The 19,052-nt window shown below is 38.9% G+C and overlaps 3 protein-coding genes across 7 annotated transcripts in view; 2 read left to right on the top strand and 1 right to left on the bottom strand.

Annotated features, from left to right (window-relative positions):
* On the top strand, positions 1 to 7,315 carry VPS29 (VPS29 retromer complex component). 2 transcript variants are annotated; one of them, XM_032602589.1, is made up of 5 exons: positions 2 to 91; positions 2,089 to 2,100; positions 4,345 to 4,536; positions 6,325 to 6,560; positions 6,813 to 7,315. In XM_032602589.1, the coding sequence occupies exons 1-5, from the start codon at positions 89 to 91 to the stop codon at positions 6,928 to 6,930; spliced, it is 561 nt and encodes a 186-aa protein (XP_032458480.1). In that variant the 5' UTR covers positions 2 to 88; the 3' UTR covers positions 6,931 to 7,315. The 2 variants fall into 2 exon arrangements, with proteins under 2 accessions (XP_032458481.1, XP_032458480.1); XM_032602590.1 differs by lacking the exon at positions 2,089 to 2,100 and having other exon boundaries at positions 1 to 91.
* Positions 5,580 to 19,052, top strand: part of GPN3 (GPN-loop GTPase 3) — a 24,247-nt gene continuing 10,774 nt past the window's right edge. The window contains exons 1-2 of one of the 3 annotated variants that reach the window (XM_032602583.1): positions 5,580 to 5,818; positions 16,865 to 16,975. In XM_032602583.1, the coding sequence (XP_032458474.1) occupies positions 5,813 to 5,818; positions 16,865 to 16,975 (117 nt within the window). In that variant the 5' untranslated portion in view covers positions 5,580 to 5,812. Of the gene's footprint in view, positions 5,819 to 15,915; positions 16,976 to 19,052 lie in introns of those variants that run through there. The other 2 variants (XM_032602584.1, XM_032602585.1) reach the window with 2 other exon arrangements.
* On the bottom strand, positions 8,562 to 16,380 carry FAM216A (family with sequence similarity 216 member A). Of its 2 annotated transcripts, none has more exons than XM_032602587.1 (7): positions 16,088 to 16,380; positions 14,677 to 14,717; positions 12,544 to 12,665; positions 11,187 to 11,316; positions 10,922 to 11,105; positions 10,283 to 10,365; positions 8,562 to 8,928 (listed from the first exon to the last, which is right to left on the bottom strand). In XM_032602587.1, exons 1-7 carry the CDS (start codon positions 16,177 to 16,179, stop codon positions 8,810 to 8,812), a joined length of 771 nt encoding a protein of 256 aa, XP_032458478.1. In that variant the 5' UTR covers positions 16,180 to 16,380; the 3' UTR covers positions 8,562 to 8,809. The 2 variants fall into 2 exon arrangements, with proteins under 2 accessions (XP_032458478.1, XP_032458479.1); XM_032602588.1 differs by having other exon boundaries at positions 14,683 to 14,717; positions 16,088 to 16,272.

Genomic DNA, 19,052 nt, shown 5'->3' on the forward strand with positions numbered 1-19,052 from the left:
GTTGTGAGCGAGGTGGGCGGGTCGTCGAGGCGTCTGAGGAAGAGAGGGCGGCGGCGGTTGTGGTGACTGAGCGGAGCCCAGTGACAGGATGGTGAGGGCGGCAGCTGCGGCGACAGAGGCCTGCCTCTCGGTTGGGGTGCTGCGTCGTTGGGAGACGCTGGGAGTCTCTGGGCGAGGGCTTAAACGATCCCGGAGGCCGTGGCGGGCGCGGCCGGGGCCCGGGCCTGGGGAAAGACAAGGGAGGAAAGAGCGGCCACCTCTGGGTGCGGCCAGACCTGGCCTCGCAGCCCAGCCCCAGGAGCCACAGGACGTCCGAGGGGGGAAAGGGTCCCTTTCAGCTGCTGCTTCTGTCACGAGCCCCTCACGCCCGAGCCGGGGAAGGCCTTTGGGCCTGTGCCTCGAGCGTCCCAGAGAAAGGAGCACGGGAACTCCGCCGTTTCCAGACGTTTCCTTGCTCCTTTCGCGCATAAAGCACCTCCCGCTAGTAGGTAACCCACCGGTTACCACCCCCATGTGGCGAAAGCTGGCTTCTCGGAGGCAAAACGGGGAGAAGCAAGCTACCATTTAGTTTGCTGTCTAGAGAAAGTGGATAAGAGCTGTCCCCTTCGCCCCTGAAATACCGTGCAGCTGCCATTGAAATGTGGCAGTGGGCCCTGAAAAGGACTGGATTTAGCATTTAGGATTGCTGGAACTACTTCCTCAGGCTGCTGCGACCCTTTAGAGCAGGATTCCTTAATGGTTTTCGAACTCCTTGAAATGGTTTGGAATACATTTTGGAACGTTTTTCAGGTGAAAGGGTCATTGTTGGCAGCAAGGAGTAGTTTGGGAAGCTTTACCTCATTCGTCCATCAGATTGCCCCAGATCATCCCCTCACCCCCAGGAGGTCGGTACCCCAAGGCCTGCCTATGTGAAAACTCGGGAACTGCTGCCAGAGAGGGCTAATAGCGGTAATCAGATTTTCAAAGTGCCCTTGACCCCCTACAAAGTGAAGAACGGTTTTAAAAGGGTTTCTGATGATCTTGGTATTTGTGTTGCTGAAAAGAGACTTCTCTCTCTGATGAACATCTATTGCATTTTTAAGATGATCGTGATTCTGTGACCAGCAGCCTTTAAGGTGCCTTATAGACGTGACAGCCAAAGATTCATGGTCTCTGGTTCTTTAGCTTCTTTATGTATGTTAGAGACTTTAATCCCACTTTTGATTTTTGCTTCTAAACAGACTCCAGATTAGAGTAGTCCAGTTTACAGTAATTTTGAGACAGTTATCCCTGGGAGAAGATGAAATTACCTGACATGATTTCTATATTAATGTTTCTGAAGTTTTTTTGAGAGGTGAACACTTTTTCAGGGTAGTTGTACTGAAATATCACTTTTCATGTGAAATAGAACTGGGCAAAATTTAGAGTTAGTCGGTTCTTTTACAATTAAAAGCATTTTATTTGGCAAAAGAGACCAGAAATGTTCAATATACAGTAGTATCCAGAGTCTATGGGCAGCAAATTCAAGTGTGGGGAAAGTCCAGATTTAACTGGAGGAAGGTGTCTGCTTTTATCATCCAATACTTGATAATGTATTCATAGTGCTGTGTTAGATCTTCTGTACAAAATGACCTAGCTGCAGCATAATTTTCCAACTACTAGAATTTTAAACATAGGAGGATTAAAATCAATATACTTGAAGAATAATTAGTCCTAAAGGATCCAGAAAATGTTAGCTTTCATTTAAGCTATTGCTGATGAATTTTCCAAATAAAATTCTAAACAGAACAGGAAACAAAACGGATGGGAGTCAAAGTGGCGAATGAGATTAGGAAAAGTTGAAAAAATTTTAAGTGTGTGTGTGTGAGAGAGAGAGATATCTAATAGTACAGCATATGGTTCTTTTGGTAATGTTTTGAGCAAAGCTGATTTTTAACATTTTCTTTCATAACACTCAGAAATCATTAACAGTTGTTTGCATATTCATTCGATGAGTTTTTTGTTCTTTTTTTGGTTTGTTTCTTTTCGTTGCTTTCTTTTAACATTGGTCATGTTTCACCCTTTTTTTTTCATTCCCCTGTCTGCAATCAACTTCTTCATTCCACTAAGGCTGGGCACAGAGTAAGTTTCTTCTCTTAGCTCCTACTAACAATGGTGGTTGGGTGCTGTTACTGGGATTTCACCCTTTTATGTCTATCAAATAGGAAGTAACCAAATTCCTATGCTTTGATTAGGTTGGTTCTTTATTTGAATTTAACAAGACTGCCATTTCCAGGACCTTTTGCTGTCTTAAAAGACTCTGTAATCTGTGTCTAACCTGAACTGTCCAAAGTGTGGAATTTGGGCAAAGACACTGCTCAAAGTATGGTATTTGTTATGTGACACTCTTCCCCCTATAACTTAAAAAGCTGCAGGAAATCAAAGTCCTAGTAAGGATCCTTACTAATTTGAAATAGTTTCTGTGTGGCCATTCATACTTATATCTTTATACTGCTAATAGTCTAGGTACACTTGGGCATAATCCTCAGTACATTATAGAATTTAGCTCATAGATCATTATAAAGTATCATGTCTTACTAATGTTCGTTCTACCACATTCAGATTGAACAGCTCATTCATTATTAGGCCCAAACATTTTCAACCTGTTATAGACATATACCCTTAATTTATGAGTTTGAGGTTCTTTTTTTTTTAATATAGAAATCTATTTTTTTACCTTTTTCTCAAATGCCAGCTTCCCACATTAACTATGTACTTCAATTCATATCTGAAGGGATCCCCCTCTAAAGATGAAGATTGTTCTATCTCCAGGTACTTTTGTATTGATTATCACTGAGGGTGGAAACTATGTGGTGGTTTTTAGTTTTATAGATGTTTTTTCCACTAAGATTTGGATTGAAACAATATGTCATTGAGCAAATACCAGCTGAAACTACTCTTTGTAAAGAAGCTTATTTAATAATTTCTTTTAAAGTGAGCTAGTTTTGTAACCTCAGTTACCTCAGTTACTTTATATCCTGATAACATTTCCTTTCCTTTGTAATCATTTTGATATTTGTTGCAAGATGAATCAAGCTTATTGTGATAATAATTTTAATTTTACACATTTTGGTTTTGATTAATTTCAACTTACAAAGTCTGTAGTGGCCAAACTTTGTTGTTTATCCAGTTTTAGATATTTAATGTTTTCTTTGGTAATATTAAAGAATAGTAATGCATTCTTTAGAACCAGTTAAAGGGCATGTACATTTATGGATGGGATATCTGTGTGGGAAAGCATCCTGTCATAGAATGAAGGTGCTTATACTGTCTGCAGCCATACCACCCTGAACGCGCCAGATCTCGTCTGAAGGTGCTTATACCAATGGACATGGAGAAATTGACTCTTGTCCTTTGGAGGGCGAATACTATTTTTAAATGATCTTTTTGACATTATTGTGTTAAGTGGTGTATATATGTCAAATCTTGAAATTTTAAAATTAAAAATCTGCAGGATTGAGGTTTTTTAATTATTTTATATTTATATGCAGAATTTGTTTTTGTCATCTGAGATTGTTCCAACTCTAAACCACCTCCTGCTGAATTCATCACTTATTTAGCTGATCTCTCTTTTTTTAATGCTCTAATGCACATGAAAGATTGATATGTTATTTTAAGTTTGGGAACTAAACTGAGGATACATAGACAATTTGATCTAAACAAAAATATGACAGTCAGGATTTCTAATGATGAAGGAAAGAGAAGATAACAGAATTATAGTTCAGAAGCACATGTTTGCCCTATTGAAACTCTTTGCAACATAGGCTGTTTTTATTCCTCTGCAATGTATAGTTAATATTTTAAGTAACAAATATTGTAAATTTTGGCTACTGTTCCTCCAAATAGTTGTCAGTCTAGTAAATTATAGAATTAACTTTTTTTTCCTCTATCATTATAATTTTAACCATTCTTTTTATTAACATCCCTGGAATCAATATATGATGTTTTACATTAAAACTGCAGAAATATGAATTACCATATCAAATTCCATAGGGCCTGGTAGTATATTTTTCATTTTTCAATTTTTTTGAGTGTAATTTATAGGTCTCTGAATGAATCGCTTTAGAAAGCTTGATTTTATTCTTGATAAATAGAATGATTACCTGTATTGTGTGCACACCTATTTATGACCCAAATAAACTAAGATTGATTTAGAATCATATGTGTGTTTAAGTGGTCATGATAGGAACTATGTGAGTAACTTCTGCTCTTTTGGGTTTTGGAATCTCTGATTAGTTTAATTTAAAAGAGGACTTATGGGAGGAGAATATCTTGTTTTGAAATCATGTTTAACATTACACCTTTTCTCACCTTGACACTTTAAAGTTGGTGTTGGTATTAGGAGACCTGCACATCCCACACCGGTGCAACAGTTTGCCAGCTAAATTCAAAAAACTGCTGGTGCCAGGAAAGATTCAGCACATTCTCTGCACTGGAAACCTTTGTACCAAAGAGAGTTATGACTATCTCAAGACTCTGGCTGGTGATGTTCATATTGTGAGAGGAGACTTCGATGAGGTGATGTACTTCCCTTTCCCTTCCCAAATATTCCCTTTCCTTTTTTTTTCCTGTTGTGTTGATTATATATTAATTAAATATTTCCTTTTCTTGATTTGTATATATATAAGGTTTATTTTTGAGACCAGAGTTTCTCAACTGTTAAGGTTTGTTTTGCTTTTTTTTTTTTTTAGTTTTCCAATGTAAAATTATTACACATACCCCTCCCTTACAGTTCGAAAATCACTGATTTTAGACTACTTAATAAACATATTACATACTTGTTCTAATTAAATTGATATGGTTTTGTCAATATTTTTTGTAGTACTATCATTTAGTTTAAAAAGTTTTTGTCAGGAACTTACCCCGCCACCACCTCTGCTACCCTGTTCCAAGCTACTTATCACTTTACTGTGTTCCAGCTTCCTGACTCTATCCTTGCTCCCTCCACAGTTTATTCTCCACGTAGCAACCAGAGTGATCTTTTTTAGGTGAAGTAAGATTACATCACTTCTCTGCTGAAAACCCTGCCATGGCTCCCTAACTCAAAGGTTAACTATAAACAGGCATGAGGGAGTTTTGAGGAGGGGAATAGACTTTTCTATATCTTACTGTGACAGTGCTTACACAACTGTATGCATTTGTCAAAACTCCTTGAATTGTATACCAAAAAGGGTACGTAAATTTTACCTCAATAAACCTAACTTTAAAGGAAAAATAAGGAGTTTTGGAGTTCCAACTTTGCCCATTAATTAATAATGAGATTTAAAAAAAAAAAAAAATAATGAGATTTTAGGCCAGTTACATCCTCTTTCTTAGTTCCCTACTATGTAAATATGATTGGAATAGATGATTTTTAAGACTCATGACAGTGCTAACATTGTATGACCTAGCTTAATAAACCTGATTCTAGTATGAAAATTTTATTTTTTATTCCTAGGAATATAAGCTTTTTCATAAACTATTTAAATTCATTGGTGCTTTTTTTTTTTTTTTTTTGGTGTTAAGTTTGAATAAACTAGAGGTGGCATGAAAGTGAAAAGTGGGGTGGGGGGATGAGAAGGGAAGGGGCAAACATCTTGTCAATAATTCGAGTATATGTTTGCCATTTGTTAAAAATATATTAGGGATTCTGTTTATGATATGCTAAAGATAGTTTCAGTAGCAAGAATTAAATTTTTTGCTTGACCCTGGAGCCATACTACCAGGGTTTGGATCTTGGCTCAAACACTTAATAACGTTTGCTCCTAGGCAAGTTATTTTAACCTCTCTGTGCCTCAGTTTCCTCATCCATAAAATGGGAGTCATAATAGAATCTACCTCTTAGGATTGTTTGTAATTTTTACATAGGTTGATATTTATAAACTTCTTAGAATAGTGCCTGGTTCATACTAAGTGCTACATAAGTTTAACTATCATTATTATTTTAAGCCATCTATGTAACAATTAAAGCCTGGGATATAATTTGAACATATCCTAGCTTACAGGTCATATTCCTTGGATTCTTAAATAAAGGAAACATAAATTTGGGGGAATTATCCTTTACAGAAAGCCGAAAAGAACTCATTCTATAAAAATAAACTCAACAAAGGGATTGCATGATAAGTTCCAGTTTACCTAAAGTAAGTTATGTTTTGAGCACCGTTTGCAGCCTTAGAGATTGAGAAGAAATCAAATATTTAACAAATATGTTGGTTGTGGAGCACTGTAGTAAAACACCCATATGAGATTGAATATTTAAGAAGGTTAATTTTTAAACCTCTGTGTCTCTAAAATATTTGTTTTTCTTATGTCTATTTCATATTTTAGAATCTGAATTATCCAGAACAGAAAGTTGTAACTGTTGGGCAGTTCAAAATTGGTTTGATCCATGGACATCAAGTTATTCCATGGGGAGATATGGCCAGCTTAGCCCTGTTGCAGAGGCAGTTTGATGTGGATATTCTTATTTCAGGACACACACATAAATTTGAAGCATTTGAGCATGAAAATAAATTCTACATTAATCCAGGTTCTGCCACTGGAGCATATAATGCCTTGGAAACGTGAGTAGTATGCAATTTGGGAATTTGGGGGTTTCATAAAGTTAATTATTGTACAAGTGACATTTCATAAAAGAGAAATGTGATTATTTAAATAATTATAGCCTTTTTGGCAATCTTCTATTGGTGATTATTCTTTTTAATATGTCTAACAACCAGATTTCTCCTTGAATCCAAATTGTCATCCTAAATTGAAATTTATAGTGCTACTGCTTTTTAGTACAAAACACTGACATTATTTATATTTTCTTCCAGAAACATTATTCCTTCATTTGTGTTGATGGATATCCAGGCTTCTACAGTTGTCACTTATGTGTATCAGCTAATTGGAGATGACGTGAAAGTAGAACGAATTGAATACAAAAAATCTTAAAGCGAGGCGTGTCCTGATGATATTTCTGTTGGGCTTTTTTTTTTTTTCCATTCCCCTGTTCAACTCAAGTAATTAAATGTTTAAGAGCCACAAAATTGTATCACTTTTATAATATTTTGCAGTAAAATGTAATCTCGTCTTCTGTTAATACAATATTCTAAGCTTCTTGTAAACTATAAGATTATATTTAGTTTAAGTATATGGTTTCTATGAAAAAACATCCACCACACAGTAAATGGTCACATGTTAAGAAAAATTTATCCTTGTAAATATCTTCATAGTTGATATTTGGAACTTTACTACCAAAGTAGTGCATGAGGAGAAAGAATCTAGATTTTCTTGTAGACATTCTTCTCCAGTAATAAACAGTTACCTTTCATTTATACTTTCTTGATAAACTGTGTTTTAATTTTTAAAACTTATGAAAATAAGAGGCCAAATGAAACTGCAGACAAGTGTTACAGTGATAAGGTAGATGAGATGACCTTTCAGAGCTTTCTTAAAACGTTCTAGGTCATAATGTTGGACTCAGATTTTATTAACTAAATAGGATACCATATCGACATAGTAAATCATCAGTGATTCTTCAGACTGTTGCTTTTAAGTGCCCTATTCTTTACGTTTTAACAACAAAAAAATTTTTTTAAACACTACTGTGTAATTTGAAAAGATACGTGCACTCCAGTGTTCATAGCAACATTATTTACAATTGCCAAGATATGAAAACAACCTAAGGGTCCATCAACAGAAGAGTGGATAAAGACGATGTGGTGTGTATGTGTGTGTGTGTATGTACACACGTACATGCATACGTACATACACAGTGTAATATTAGTCATAAAAATGAAATTTTGCCATTTGCAACAATATGGATGGACTTGGAGGGTATTATGCTAAGTGAAATAAGTCAGATAGAGCAAGACAAATTACTGTATGATATCACTTATATGTGGAATCTAAAAAATAAACTAGTGAATATAACGAAAAGGAAACACAGATGTAGAGAACAAACTAGTGGTTACCAGTGGGGAGAGGGAACTGGGGAGAGGCAAGGTAGGGTAGAGGATCAAGAGGTACAAACTATTATGTATAAGCTACAAGGATATATTATACATCACAAAGAATATAGCCAATATTTTACAATAACTATAAATGGAGTATAACCTTTAAAAATTGTCAATCACTATGTTGTACATCTGCAACTTACATAATATTGTATATCAACTATACCTCAAAGAGTTAAAATTACAAAAAATAAAAATTTAAAACACTAATGTTCTAAAACATTTAGAAGGCAAGTACACTAGAGCAAAAATGTAATGTGAACAATCCTTTCATTAATACAACTATTCCCAACTTAAATCTAGTTTGAGAGTCCAGGTGTTTGGCAATTTTCATAAAATAGGGCAAATTGATATTTCCATTTTTAACTTGTGTTCAAGCAGACAATATTTATTGAGGAAGCCAGGATGTTACCTCTATCAAATGCTATTCTATATCAGGATATTCAGAGTTTTCCTCAGCCTGATTTGGAAAATATTTCCAGGATATTCTAATGTTGCTATTTTAGGACTTACTGTAAACAGAGAATTATACAATGTATTTTTCAGATTTAAAGAAGAATAATTCAGTTTTAGGTGACAAGAAGAATTTTAATTGTACCTAGCTAGGACTACACGCATATATTTCACACAAATTTTATTACACAAAATATTTGTACATGGAACTACATCAAACCATTTACATAGTAGTAAAAGTTTCTGAACAAACTAAAATTACTTAATGACTTAGTGGTGAATAACAATACTGAATGTAGAGAGAGGACACAATTCACAATCCCTTCCCCCCACCTTTGGCACATCACCAATACTCAAGATTGTCAAGTTAGCATCAGATGTTCTCCGTGTTCTTCAATTGACATTGATTGCATACACTTATTTAGCAAATCATCTTCCTTTTTTTCTTCATTCATGTATGATTCAGAATCATTTGTAGAAACTGAAGGAAAAAATAAGAGTTTATAATGTCTTTTGGAAATAAAGTATTTCATCCTGAAAATTGAGATTTGTATACAAGAACAACCTTCAAAATGACCTACTTTTTTAATAAGCCTTTGGCAAAAACAAATTGCAATTTTCAAAATTTGATTATCTCCCCCTCCCCCTAAATCTCTTATTTTTTAAAATAAGATGCCCAGTACTGTATTCTAGCCAAGTTATTGTATAGCAAATTCTCTGTTACTAAGTCCTATTTTCCCATTGCTTTTCAAAATCTTTTGACTGGGGAAAGTTATAGCTTCAGTATTCTCTGTTTTCCTTAAGTTCCTTCTCATTTCTTTTCTCTTGGGGGACCATGGGGACTTTTCCTCTATCTGTGGTTTCCTCCAGCTGTTCTTTTTGGAACCAGACTTACCTTCTCCCCTGCCATTTCCCTCATTTCTTGGATAGGCATGGTATGGTACTTACAGCAGAGCTGAGTGGTGCTGTCATACAGCAGTGGGATATGGGTTCAGAAGGCCTAAGTTCCCTGTTTCCTACCAACTTCCCTACTCACTGTGGTAGTAACTAGGAAATTATTTAACTTCCACTTAATCCTTTCCACTTTATCAATTCTGAGGAATATTTCTGAGCATTCAGTCTTTCTCTTGCCTTTTTCATTTTGTGATATTCTGTACTTGTGGTAGAAGGATCCTTTATGCTGATCCTTCCCAAATGTGGATTTGTCTGAGTTGCTCTGTAAAATTTTGATAATAATAATTGGTTTGTTTCCACTGGTTTGAACATTAAACAAAATGGTATAGGTGATATAGCCCTTTGTTAACTATTTGATTCTATACAAAATATTGCTGTCTGGGGACTTCCCTGGTGATCCATAGGTTACGATTCTGTGCTTCCACTGCAGGGGGAATGAGTTCGATCACTGATCGGGGAAATAAGATCCTGCATGCAGGAGTCCCTGAGCAGTGTGTTCTTTTAAATGAAAGCAGAAATCGATTTCATGTTTAGTTTTTGTTTGTTTTTTTTTTTGCGGTACGCGGGCCTTTCACTGTTGTGGCCTCTCTCGTTGTGGAGCACAGGCTCCGGACGTGCATGGCTCACGGGCTTAGCCGCTCCGCGGCATGTGGGATCTTCCCGGACTGGGCATGAACACATGTCCCCTGCATCGGCAGGCGGACTCTCAACCACTGCGCCACCAGGGAAGCCCTCATGTTTAATTTTGTTTGGAGCAATATAAGCAAGTCACATTCTAAATTTTTTTAATGTCTTCTCTAATAGAAATGGAACTATATTGGGTTTAATATTTTTTAGCATGACATCTTTAAAAATGCGTATATTAAGAATTCCACATTTACCTGATTGCATGAACAGTCTGCCTGGTTTTCTAAAAATCTTCAGTGACTTACATCTTGTTTTAGATGCATATCCAGTTTTTAAACTGTAAGAAAGAGAAGCATCTTAATTGGAACCAGCACAGTGAACAGCTGCCAAATGCATGTGGAAGACCATATACATTCTTTTTATTAAGCTGCCGGCATCACCAAAGAGACCCTTTCAGACTCTGAATTCTCCCGTGACATACTAACCCTGAGATGCAAAGCTAACGATTATAGCGCAGGTTGAATAATCAGGCATCTTAATCTCTTTTTTCCTTTTTCCTTTTTTGTTTATAGTATTCCCCTGTGATAAGCCACCATATGCTTCTCCTTTTGAAAGTGTTTGTATTATTTTAAATTTGAGTGGGAATCATTTAAAAGGGCAGTCTTCCATATCTTTAGCTGATCGAAATTTTTACAATTCCACAAAGTTCTAAAAACAGTAACATATCCCAGTCAGCTCAGTAAAGAGACTATAAGATAGCATTCTTTTGTGCTTTTTGCCCAACCTATTCTGAATTTAATAAAGTGAACATATTAGGGAACACAAGATTTAATGTCATTTAGCTCAAATAAAGTTGAGGGGTACATTTTTCTCTTAAAGAGTAGGAAACAAACCCTTCTTTGTTTCTCACTGGTCGCCAAAGGGAATGCTGTACGATCATCTCAGGTGCAGATGCAGCTGCAATGTTAGAAGGCCCCGAGTCCTCTCTCTCCAGCTGGTGTCGCCATGTAGTGCAGGGGTAATGCTGCTTCTGTGAGTAACGAGAACTGAGGTGGCTCCTGTGATGAGTGAGGACACCTGTCACACAAATCACCTCTGTTAGAATACCCTCTTGTTTCTTGTGAGAACTAGTGAGAAACTACCTGGAGGTGCACCTGCCTGGTTTTTGTGAGCTGTGCTGGGTCACATGCATGTACGGCCTCTTCATTAACGTCCTCAGATAGTTTGCATTATAGATCTTAGCAATGCTGCACAGGTAACGCTTCTGGCCTAAGGTGAGGTCTGGATGCTAGAAGACAAAACAAGATTTATAGGCTGCATTGTAGAACAGAGGTTGGCAATATTCCATATCTGAAAGGATAGAATGTTCATTTGGCCAAAAAATTAAGAGAGAAAGAAATGGCCATTTAAATAGTACAAGTGACTCTGTTTGCCATTTCCACTCAAGTGATTCAGATGCCCACTGGGTTTGAGAAACACTGCCCTAGAAGAATAAGGAAAGTGTGAATCTGCTGTCTGTCAATGAGTCTTAGTTCCCATGTGCCTCTCAGTGAGTGTAGGCATCTTGCCTTCTGAATATGATGTTTGAGGTGGTACCTCAAAAGTGGTACCTAAAAGAAACACAATTACTCTAGTCTTAGAAACAGTCTTTTCTAGCACCAGAAGAGTAACTCGGTGTTGGACAGACTGAGGGTAGTCTGTTGGTCTCTCATATGGGTAATTTTTTTTTTTTGGCTGTGCCTAGCGGCATGTGGGATCTCAGTTCCTGACCTGGGATCAAACCTGTGCCCCCTGCAGTGGAAGTATGGCGTCTTAATCACTGGACCACCAGGGAAGTCCCAGTCATATAAGTAATTTTGACTAAGATTTTCACTGTACTTGCTGATTTTAGAAGTTAACGCTCACCTAAAATGCAAGACTCCACTATATATGCATGTGTATATACATACAAACACAAGATTTACTGAACTGAATAGATAATAAATGCAGAGAAAATATTAAATGTTGGTCAGAAATAACTTATCAGTTTGCACAGATCTTTAGTAACCCTAATTTATATTGCTCTAGAGAGGGTACTTCTGCCAGCCATGATCTTTAATGGGTAATACAGGTCAACAGTTATGAAGTGTTTATTGCCATTTTCTTTACTTACTTGCTTTTAATTTTGTGGTCCTTGAGCAAAATCTTTATGAGGTTGGGTTTCTGTCTCTAGAGTGGAACTTTCCTCAAGCATCTTTGTGCTTGGCACTGAGCTTCCTGAGTAAAGGTACATTAGATCCAAAGTATCATAAAACCCTGAAAGAACTCTTATGATAGGGAATCTATAATGATAAAATCCTTGCATTCACTCATGAGTTTACCCAGCAGATATTTATGGACTCCTAGACAATGTGCTCGGTGTACTTGTCTTCTACAGTGCCTTACCCTCTAACTAGCTTATCTTCAATAAAAAGTTCAGCTCTGAATACAAAGACTATCGGTATTTAAATAAAATATTGGTATTTGGTTAGCATACCTTTAGAAAGGATGTCTCTGTCATTGACTTAGGGATGTGAATTGTTTGAACTTGAGGCGTTTTCCATAACTCTTGCAGCATGGCTATGTGTGAGTTCATTTTGTGTCCATCTTTGAATCTATCTGTAGGCAAGGACATTATTATGTGAATTTCATAAGCAAAGATAAGTTTAACAAATTAATTATTAAGATCCATCTATTTACATGTGTCATTGATTATCCTGGAATACCAGTATGAGTCAGACTGTTAAATCTGAAGAGACATTATGATATGCCATTTGGTTTTAGAGCACACAAAAATCTAAGATATTTATAAATATTTACTATATATAATGATATATAATCATTACATATGGACAAAATTATTTTGAACTCAGCTGAGATGCAAAATGTTGACAGTAACTTATTTCTTTATTGTATGTCAGACCATACTAAACAGGAATATACATGCAGGATTTGTGCTTTAAAGATTTTCAAAAATATTTTATCATTCATTTGCCTTCAGTATATAGTTTCGAAATTCTATTCTGCATTAGACTCAAGATAGAATAACACACATTTTACCCCTTTAATGAGGCAGTGTTAAAATGAAGAGCTTTAGGGACTTCCCTGTTGGCGCAGTGGTTGAGAATCCACCTGCCAATGCAGGGGACACGGGTTCAATCCCTGGTCCGGGAAGATTCCACATGCCGTGAAGCAGCTAAGCCCATGCGCCATAACTACTGAGCCTGCGGGCCTAGAGCCTGTGCTCAGCAACAAGAGAAGCCATCGCAGTGAGAAGCCCACGCATGGCAGGAAAGAGTAACCCCCACTCGCCGCAACTAGAGAAAGCCCGCGCGCAGCATCAAAGACCCAACACACCCATAAATAAATTAATTAATAATAATTTAGGGCTTCCCTGGTGGCGCAGTGGTTGAGAGTCCGCCTGCCGATGCAGGGGACACGGGTTCGTGCCCTGGTCCGGGATCCCACATGCCGCGGAGCGGCTGGGCCTGTGAGCCATGGCCGTTGAGCCTGCGTGTCCGGAGCCTGATGCTCCGCAACGGGAGAGGCCACAACAGTGAGAGGCCCGCGTACCGCAAAAAAAAAAAAATAATAATAATAATAATAATAATAATTTTTTTAAAAAAGAGAAACTGCCATCAAGGTGGTTTCATCTTCTAAAAAAAATAAAAAATAAAATAATAATAATAATAGTTAAACGCAACAAACAACCCAATTGAAAATTGGCAAAGGGCTTGAATAGACTTTGGATGTCTCCAAAGAAGATATACAAATGGCTAATAAACACATGAAAAGATGCTCACTACCACTAATGATTAGGGAAATGCAAATAAAAATCACAGTGAGATATCACTTAATACCCATAAGGATGACTATCATCAAAAAAACAGAAAACAAGTGTTAGCTGGGATATGGAGAAATCAGAGCCCTGCGCACTGCTGGTGGGAATATATTGAATAAAATGATGCAGCTGCTGTGGAAACAGTATGGCGGTTCCTCAAAAAAAGCGAACAGAATTGCCATATGATTCAGCAATTCCATTTTAAAACAACCACATGTATATAAAATAAATAGTGATATATATGTATATACACGCAGATATGTGTGTGTTTTTCCTAGGTAACTGTTAGGACTATAAATTTTCCAAGGAAAAGCAAAGTGAATTCAGGTTTATATATCATTGAATTGAAATTGCTCCCCTCAAAAAATTAGTGAGAGGTCTTGGGGGCCTGTCTTAACCTCTTACCTCCAGCAGCTCTATCCTTTACTTCAAGTGAGAGGAAAATAGCAGCATTGAGAAATATTTTATGTTCTTTGAAGTTGAACAATTTAGAATTTTTTCCTTCAACCTGTGTATAAACCCCAGGTTGTGTTCTGTCCTTTTCAACCAACATCAGTTATAAACACAGTTCTTTTCAGATTCATTGCAATTTTGAAGTAGTCTTTTGATGTGAGATATCTTAACAGGAGACAAAGAACCTGCTGGATTGTTGTTTGAAAATCTTAAAGAGTTTACCAAGGATGCTAATGAAGACTTTTTAAAATTCCATTGTGTGAGTAGTTATAGCAAAACTGGCTTCTCTGAGCCATATTACTGATACATATTATCTGCTTTATATGCTCTACTCACCAATACCTTTGGAATTCTGGTAATAAGAATATCCAGCTGATCTGTTTAAAAAAAAAAAGGGGTGTAAATAATATGTAATAATTGACAGCTTTATAAGCATTAAAGAAAGTATTTTAAATGAAAAAAGGACAGTATTGCAGATGCTTTTTACTTTTCATGTTTCCATCAGATAATAATGTCTTGCAAATCTTCTCCTGTAATTCTGGTTATATTCTAATGACTCCAGGCTTCTTCAAAGTGGGTTATCTGAGATTTTTACCATTCTGTAAAGGATTTACTGTAAGCCAGATTTGGCTTTACTTTTATAGCCACCTAATCTAATTCCTACACCGAGCTCAATAAAGTTGTTTGGGCTTCTGTGCTATTCATGATATTTTCTTCCTTTATTTTTAATAAAGTAATTTATTGTATGTAATTTAAGGTGAACTGGAACTGATAAGTTGGTCTGGAATGTTGCTAATTTTGTACAAGTTCATTTTTTCTTTTCTCAAATTGACAAACACTCCCCTTTTTCTCTTCCTGCAATTTATTCAATGACCAAGAATTCATTGATCCCCTGAGATACTGGGATCCAGAACTTTGCCAAGCGCTGTGACAAACAGAAAAGAAACACACAACCCCATCCTATCTTTAGAAATCCTAAATCCACAAATACATTTATTTTTTTTAAAAAACAGGGCCATGGGTGCAGCAGGAGCTATGACGGTGGGCTTCAGAGGAACACCGGGTAATTCTCTCTTTTAGGGAATAACTCATGCAAGGGATGAGGAGGTACTGCCCACAGCAGTAACTTCAGCAACTAATTGTCTTCACCATCCAGGAAATAATAGTAAAAACCTGCTCAAAATGAAATGGATTTATGAAAAAGGAACTACTGAGTGAAGAAAATGTTAAAATCAAGGTGTCTCTAAGATTCAGAGTCATCTGTCTCATTACAGATTATGAATCCCAATTTGACATAAAGGTGGCTAATGTCACACACACAGGGAAATGATTTGACCCGGAAGCGCTTCTTTGAACCTCTGTTCCCTTGGTGCCCCCCAACCCCCCAACCCCACCCCGCCAACCCCTTTTTTGTAGAAGTACGTTGACCAGACCGCAAAATTGCCAGCAGATTTCGTAGCGCCCCCTGGGGCAAAAGAGGCACCCAGGCGACTGTCGCAGTCACCGCGTTTAGTCAGTCATTGCACCAACCCTCTTCCTAAGCTTCCCTCTGAAGCCCTTCCCCTAAACTGAGTCGGCTTCCATATTTCCCATCGCGGCCACAACAAAGGTTCTCTCTTCCTCTCACTTCAGTACATTGGGGACCAGTCTACTGGAGCAGCCTGCTCCTACCCACTCCTCTACCCGGGGATCACGACCCGGGGCTGATCGCCATCTTCCCAAACCCCTCAGGGCCCCGCAGCCTCACCCGCCGCCGCCACCCTCGGCCCTGGCCCCCGTGGGCGGCTCTGTGGAAGAACTGCACTCCGTCCACTCGGACACTGGACCCTGGCCGGGCATCTCCTCCCGTGTGCCCTGAAGGCGAGCTATGTGCGGGAGAAGCTTTCCCCTTTCCCCTCCCCTGTCAGCACGCGTGCGTCAGGCAGGGCAATACTGGGGGTGAAGAGGCAGACGCCGGATTCCAGCCCCCTCCGATGAAGTCCGGATACTGCCCGAACAGCTTCGGGAGAGCGGGGATGGCAGATCCACGATCCCGGAGTTAAGTTGGGGGAGGGGCGGGAGTCCTTTAGTTGATTGAGCGTTTGTACGTTTGCATCTTTTTGTGGAAGGGATGCGTCACGGAAAGGAAGTATACCTTCCCTCTAAAACCGAAGGTGCCTTCCACCTCAGTATCCAGATCCTCTGCAAATTTGTAAATCTCGAAGGTCACCATATAGGTCAAACATCAGTACGCAAATAAAGGACCAAGGCACGCGGCTGAGGGATTCAGAGTGTTACGGTTGTCCGTTATCACCAGGGCAAGCAGACCTCGCCAGAATCCCAACCTTCTTTTTCAGCCAACTACTTCTGCGCACGCGCAAACCCTCCTCGGGCTTTTCGCAAAACGCGTTTCACATGGGATTTGGCCTTCCGGACACCCCGTAGTCAGAGGCGCGGCAGAACTGAAGACGCAAAAGGAATTTGGACTGCGATTGGTTTGTAGTCGTGTTCCGGGAACTCAGTGGGCGTCGCGCGAAGGCTGAAGGGAGCGTCGTGGTGGCGCTCTGGGTCTCGGCGGCGGGAGGTGTCAGGAACCGCGGGAACAAGCATGCCTCGGTATGCGCAGCTGGTCATGGGCCCCGCAGGCAGCGGGAAGGTGAGGCTTTGGCGGGAGAAGGAGAGAAATGTCGCAGTTTGTGGGAGGCTGGGAGGTTCAGGTCCTGAGGGAGAAGCTGGCGGTTGTGTGTATTGGGGACCTTGAGACCCTGGGCAGCTCGCTTCTGCAGTCTGGGCTTCAGTGTTCCTTTTGTTGTTGTTTTGAAAGGAGATTGATGATAGTTGCTAATATTTATTGCGTACTTAAGCCCTAGATACTGCCCCAGGTATTGCGTACTTAAGCCCCAGATCCTTTCCTGTTAATGAAAAAAAACTTACTTCCTTAAAAATCCTGTGAGTTAAGTCCTGTTACTCCCATTTTGCCGGTAAGGAAAATGAGACACAGAAAGGTTAAGTTTTTGCTCAGGGTGACACACCTAGTAAATGATGGCTGGAATTTGAACCCAGTTTTGTCTAACTCCAGAATTTGTCCCCAGTCTTTAACCCAGGAGGTTAAAGTGGGGTCTCGTTAATCACTGCTTCTCAGAGATTGAGACGTGGACTTCTGGAATTTGAGGAGACTTTAGGAGGTACATGGGCCTGACATTAATGAACATTGAATCGTGTATTGTGAAAGTTGCTCCCTTTTCAGTTTTCTTTCAGTTTGCATTGAGGTGAAATCATCAGTTTGGTGCTAGCGTATCTTCAACACTTCTTTAATACTCAAGTCTTTTTGGAGAGCAGATTTTAGACTCATAGGTTTTGACAGGCAACTATATTCAGCTAGAACTGAAATAATTTTGTTAAAGTTGCATATAATTTTATGCTTACCTTCACGTTATGGAAAGTATAACTGGTTTTCTGGTTAGAGATACAGTTTTTTTGTAAACAACTATTAAGGGAATCCTACTAGGGGCACTCAAATATGGTAGAAATTGTGACGATATTGATCAAATAACAGGAGTGTGGGAAACACTGGAGTCTGTGGAGGTGTTGTGTGGCTTCAGTTTTTTGGGTTTTTTTATAAATTTATTTTATTTATTTATTTTTATCTGTGTTGGGTCTTCGCTGCTGTGCGTAGGCTTTCTCTAGTTGTGGCAAGCAGGGGCTACTCTTTGTTGTGGTGCGCGGGCTTCTCATTGCGGTGGCTTCTCTTGTTGTGGAGCACGGGCTCTAGGCACATGGGCTTCAGTAGTTGTGGCTCGCGGGCTCTAGAGCGCAGGCTTAGTAGTTGTGGCACACGGGCTTAGTTGCTCTGCGGCATGTGGGATCTTCCCGGACCAGGGCTCGAACCTGTGCCCCCTGCATTGGCAGGCGGATTCTTAACCACTGCGCCACCGGGGAAGCCCTGGCTTCAGTTTTTAAATTGACAAACACGTTGCTCTGATGCTTGGCCTATTCTGGGTGCAGGAGATACACATGCGACTATGATATGGCCCTTGCTTACCTGAAGCCAGTAGTCTATTTGGGAATACTTAGACTAGTTACTTAAAATACAGTGTGGTGTATAGAGAGGACCTCCTAGGCAGAGAGAACAGTGTGTGTAAAGTCACTGAGGAGAAAGATAAAAGCGTGATAGAGGTTATTTCTATATTCTAGATTAATTTTCAGACTGATTGTGTTAGATAAGTATCTTTCTATAAACTTTTGATGCCTGCTACCAGAAATACTCACTGGGCATGTTCTTTGTGCCAAGCATTGTTCTGGGCCCTGGGGATTGTGTAGTGACTAAAACACACACACAAAATCCTGTGCACTTGTGGAGTTTATTCAAACATATGAGTCAATTAGAAATAATTATCAAGCATTTATTATGTACCAGGTATTGTTATAGTCCCTGGGCGTATACAACTGAATAAGACACATCCCTGCCTTTATTTATTTACTTACTTTATGGCCTTGCTGTGTGATTTGCTGGATCTTAGTTCCCTGACCAGGGATCAAACCTGGGCCTTGGCAGTGAAGGTGCCAAATCCTAACCACTGGACCGCCAGGGAATTCCCAACACATTCCCGCCTTTATTTCTTTATCTTTTATTTTTTTAAAAAGTATTTATTTGTTTATTTGGCTGTGCCGGGTCTTAGTTGCAGCACGTGGGATCTTTGTTGAGGCGAGTGGGATCTTTAGTTGCAGCATGC

The sequence above is a fragment of the Phocoena sinus genome, chromosome 14, assembly GCF_008692025.1.
Source record: "Phocoena sinus isolate mPhoSin1 chromosome 14, mPhoSin1.pri, whole genome shotgun sequence".
Classification (NCBI taxonomy): domain Eukaryota; kingdom Metazoa; phylum Chordata; class Mammalia; order Artiodactyla; family Phocoenidae; genus Phocoena; species Phocoena sinus.

Bases quoted from the DNA above. Each gene is read 5' to 3' on its own strand.
- FAM216A (XM_032602587.1), bottom strand. From the start codon at position 16,179: ATGCCCGGCCAGGGTCCAGTGTCCGAGTGGACGGAGTGCAGTTCTTCC. The intron at 14,718-16,087 runs GTGAGGCTGCGG...TTTTTTAAACAG, and splicing joins GCCGAGGGTGGCGGCGGCGG to ATCAGCTGGATATTCTTATT. The intron at 12,666-14,676 runs GTGAGTAGAGCA...CCTTGCCTACAG, and splicing joins CCAGAATTCCAAAGGTATTG to ATAGATTCAAAGATGGACAC.
- VPS29 (XM_032602589.1), top strand. The intron at 4,537-6,324 runs GTGATGTACTTC...TTCATATTTTAG, and splicing joins TGAGAGGAGACTTCGATGAG to AATCTGAATTATCCAGAACA. The intron at 6,561-6,812 runs GTGAGTAGTATG...ATTTTCTTCCAG, and splicing joins GCATATAATGCCTTGGAAAC to AAACATTATTCCTTCATTTG.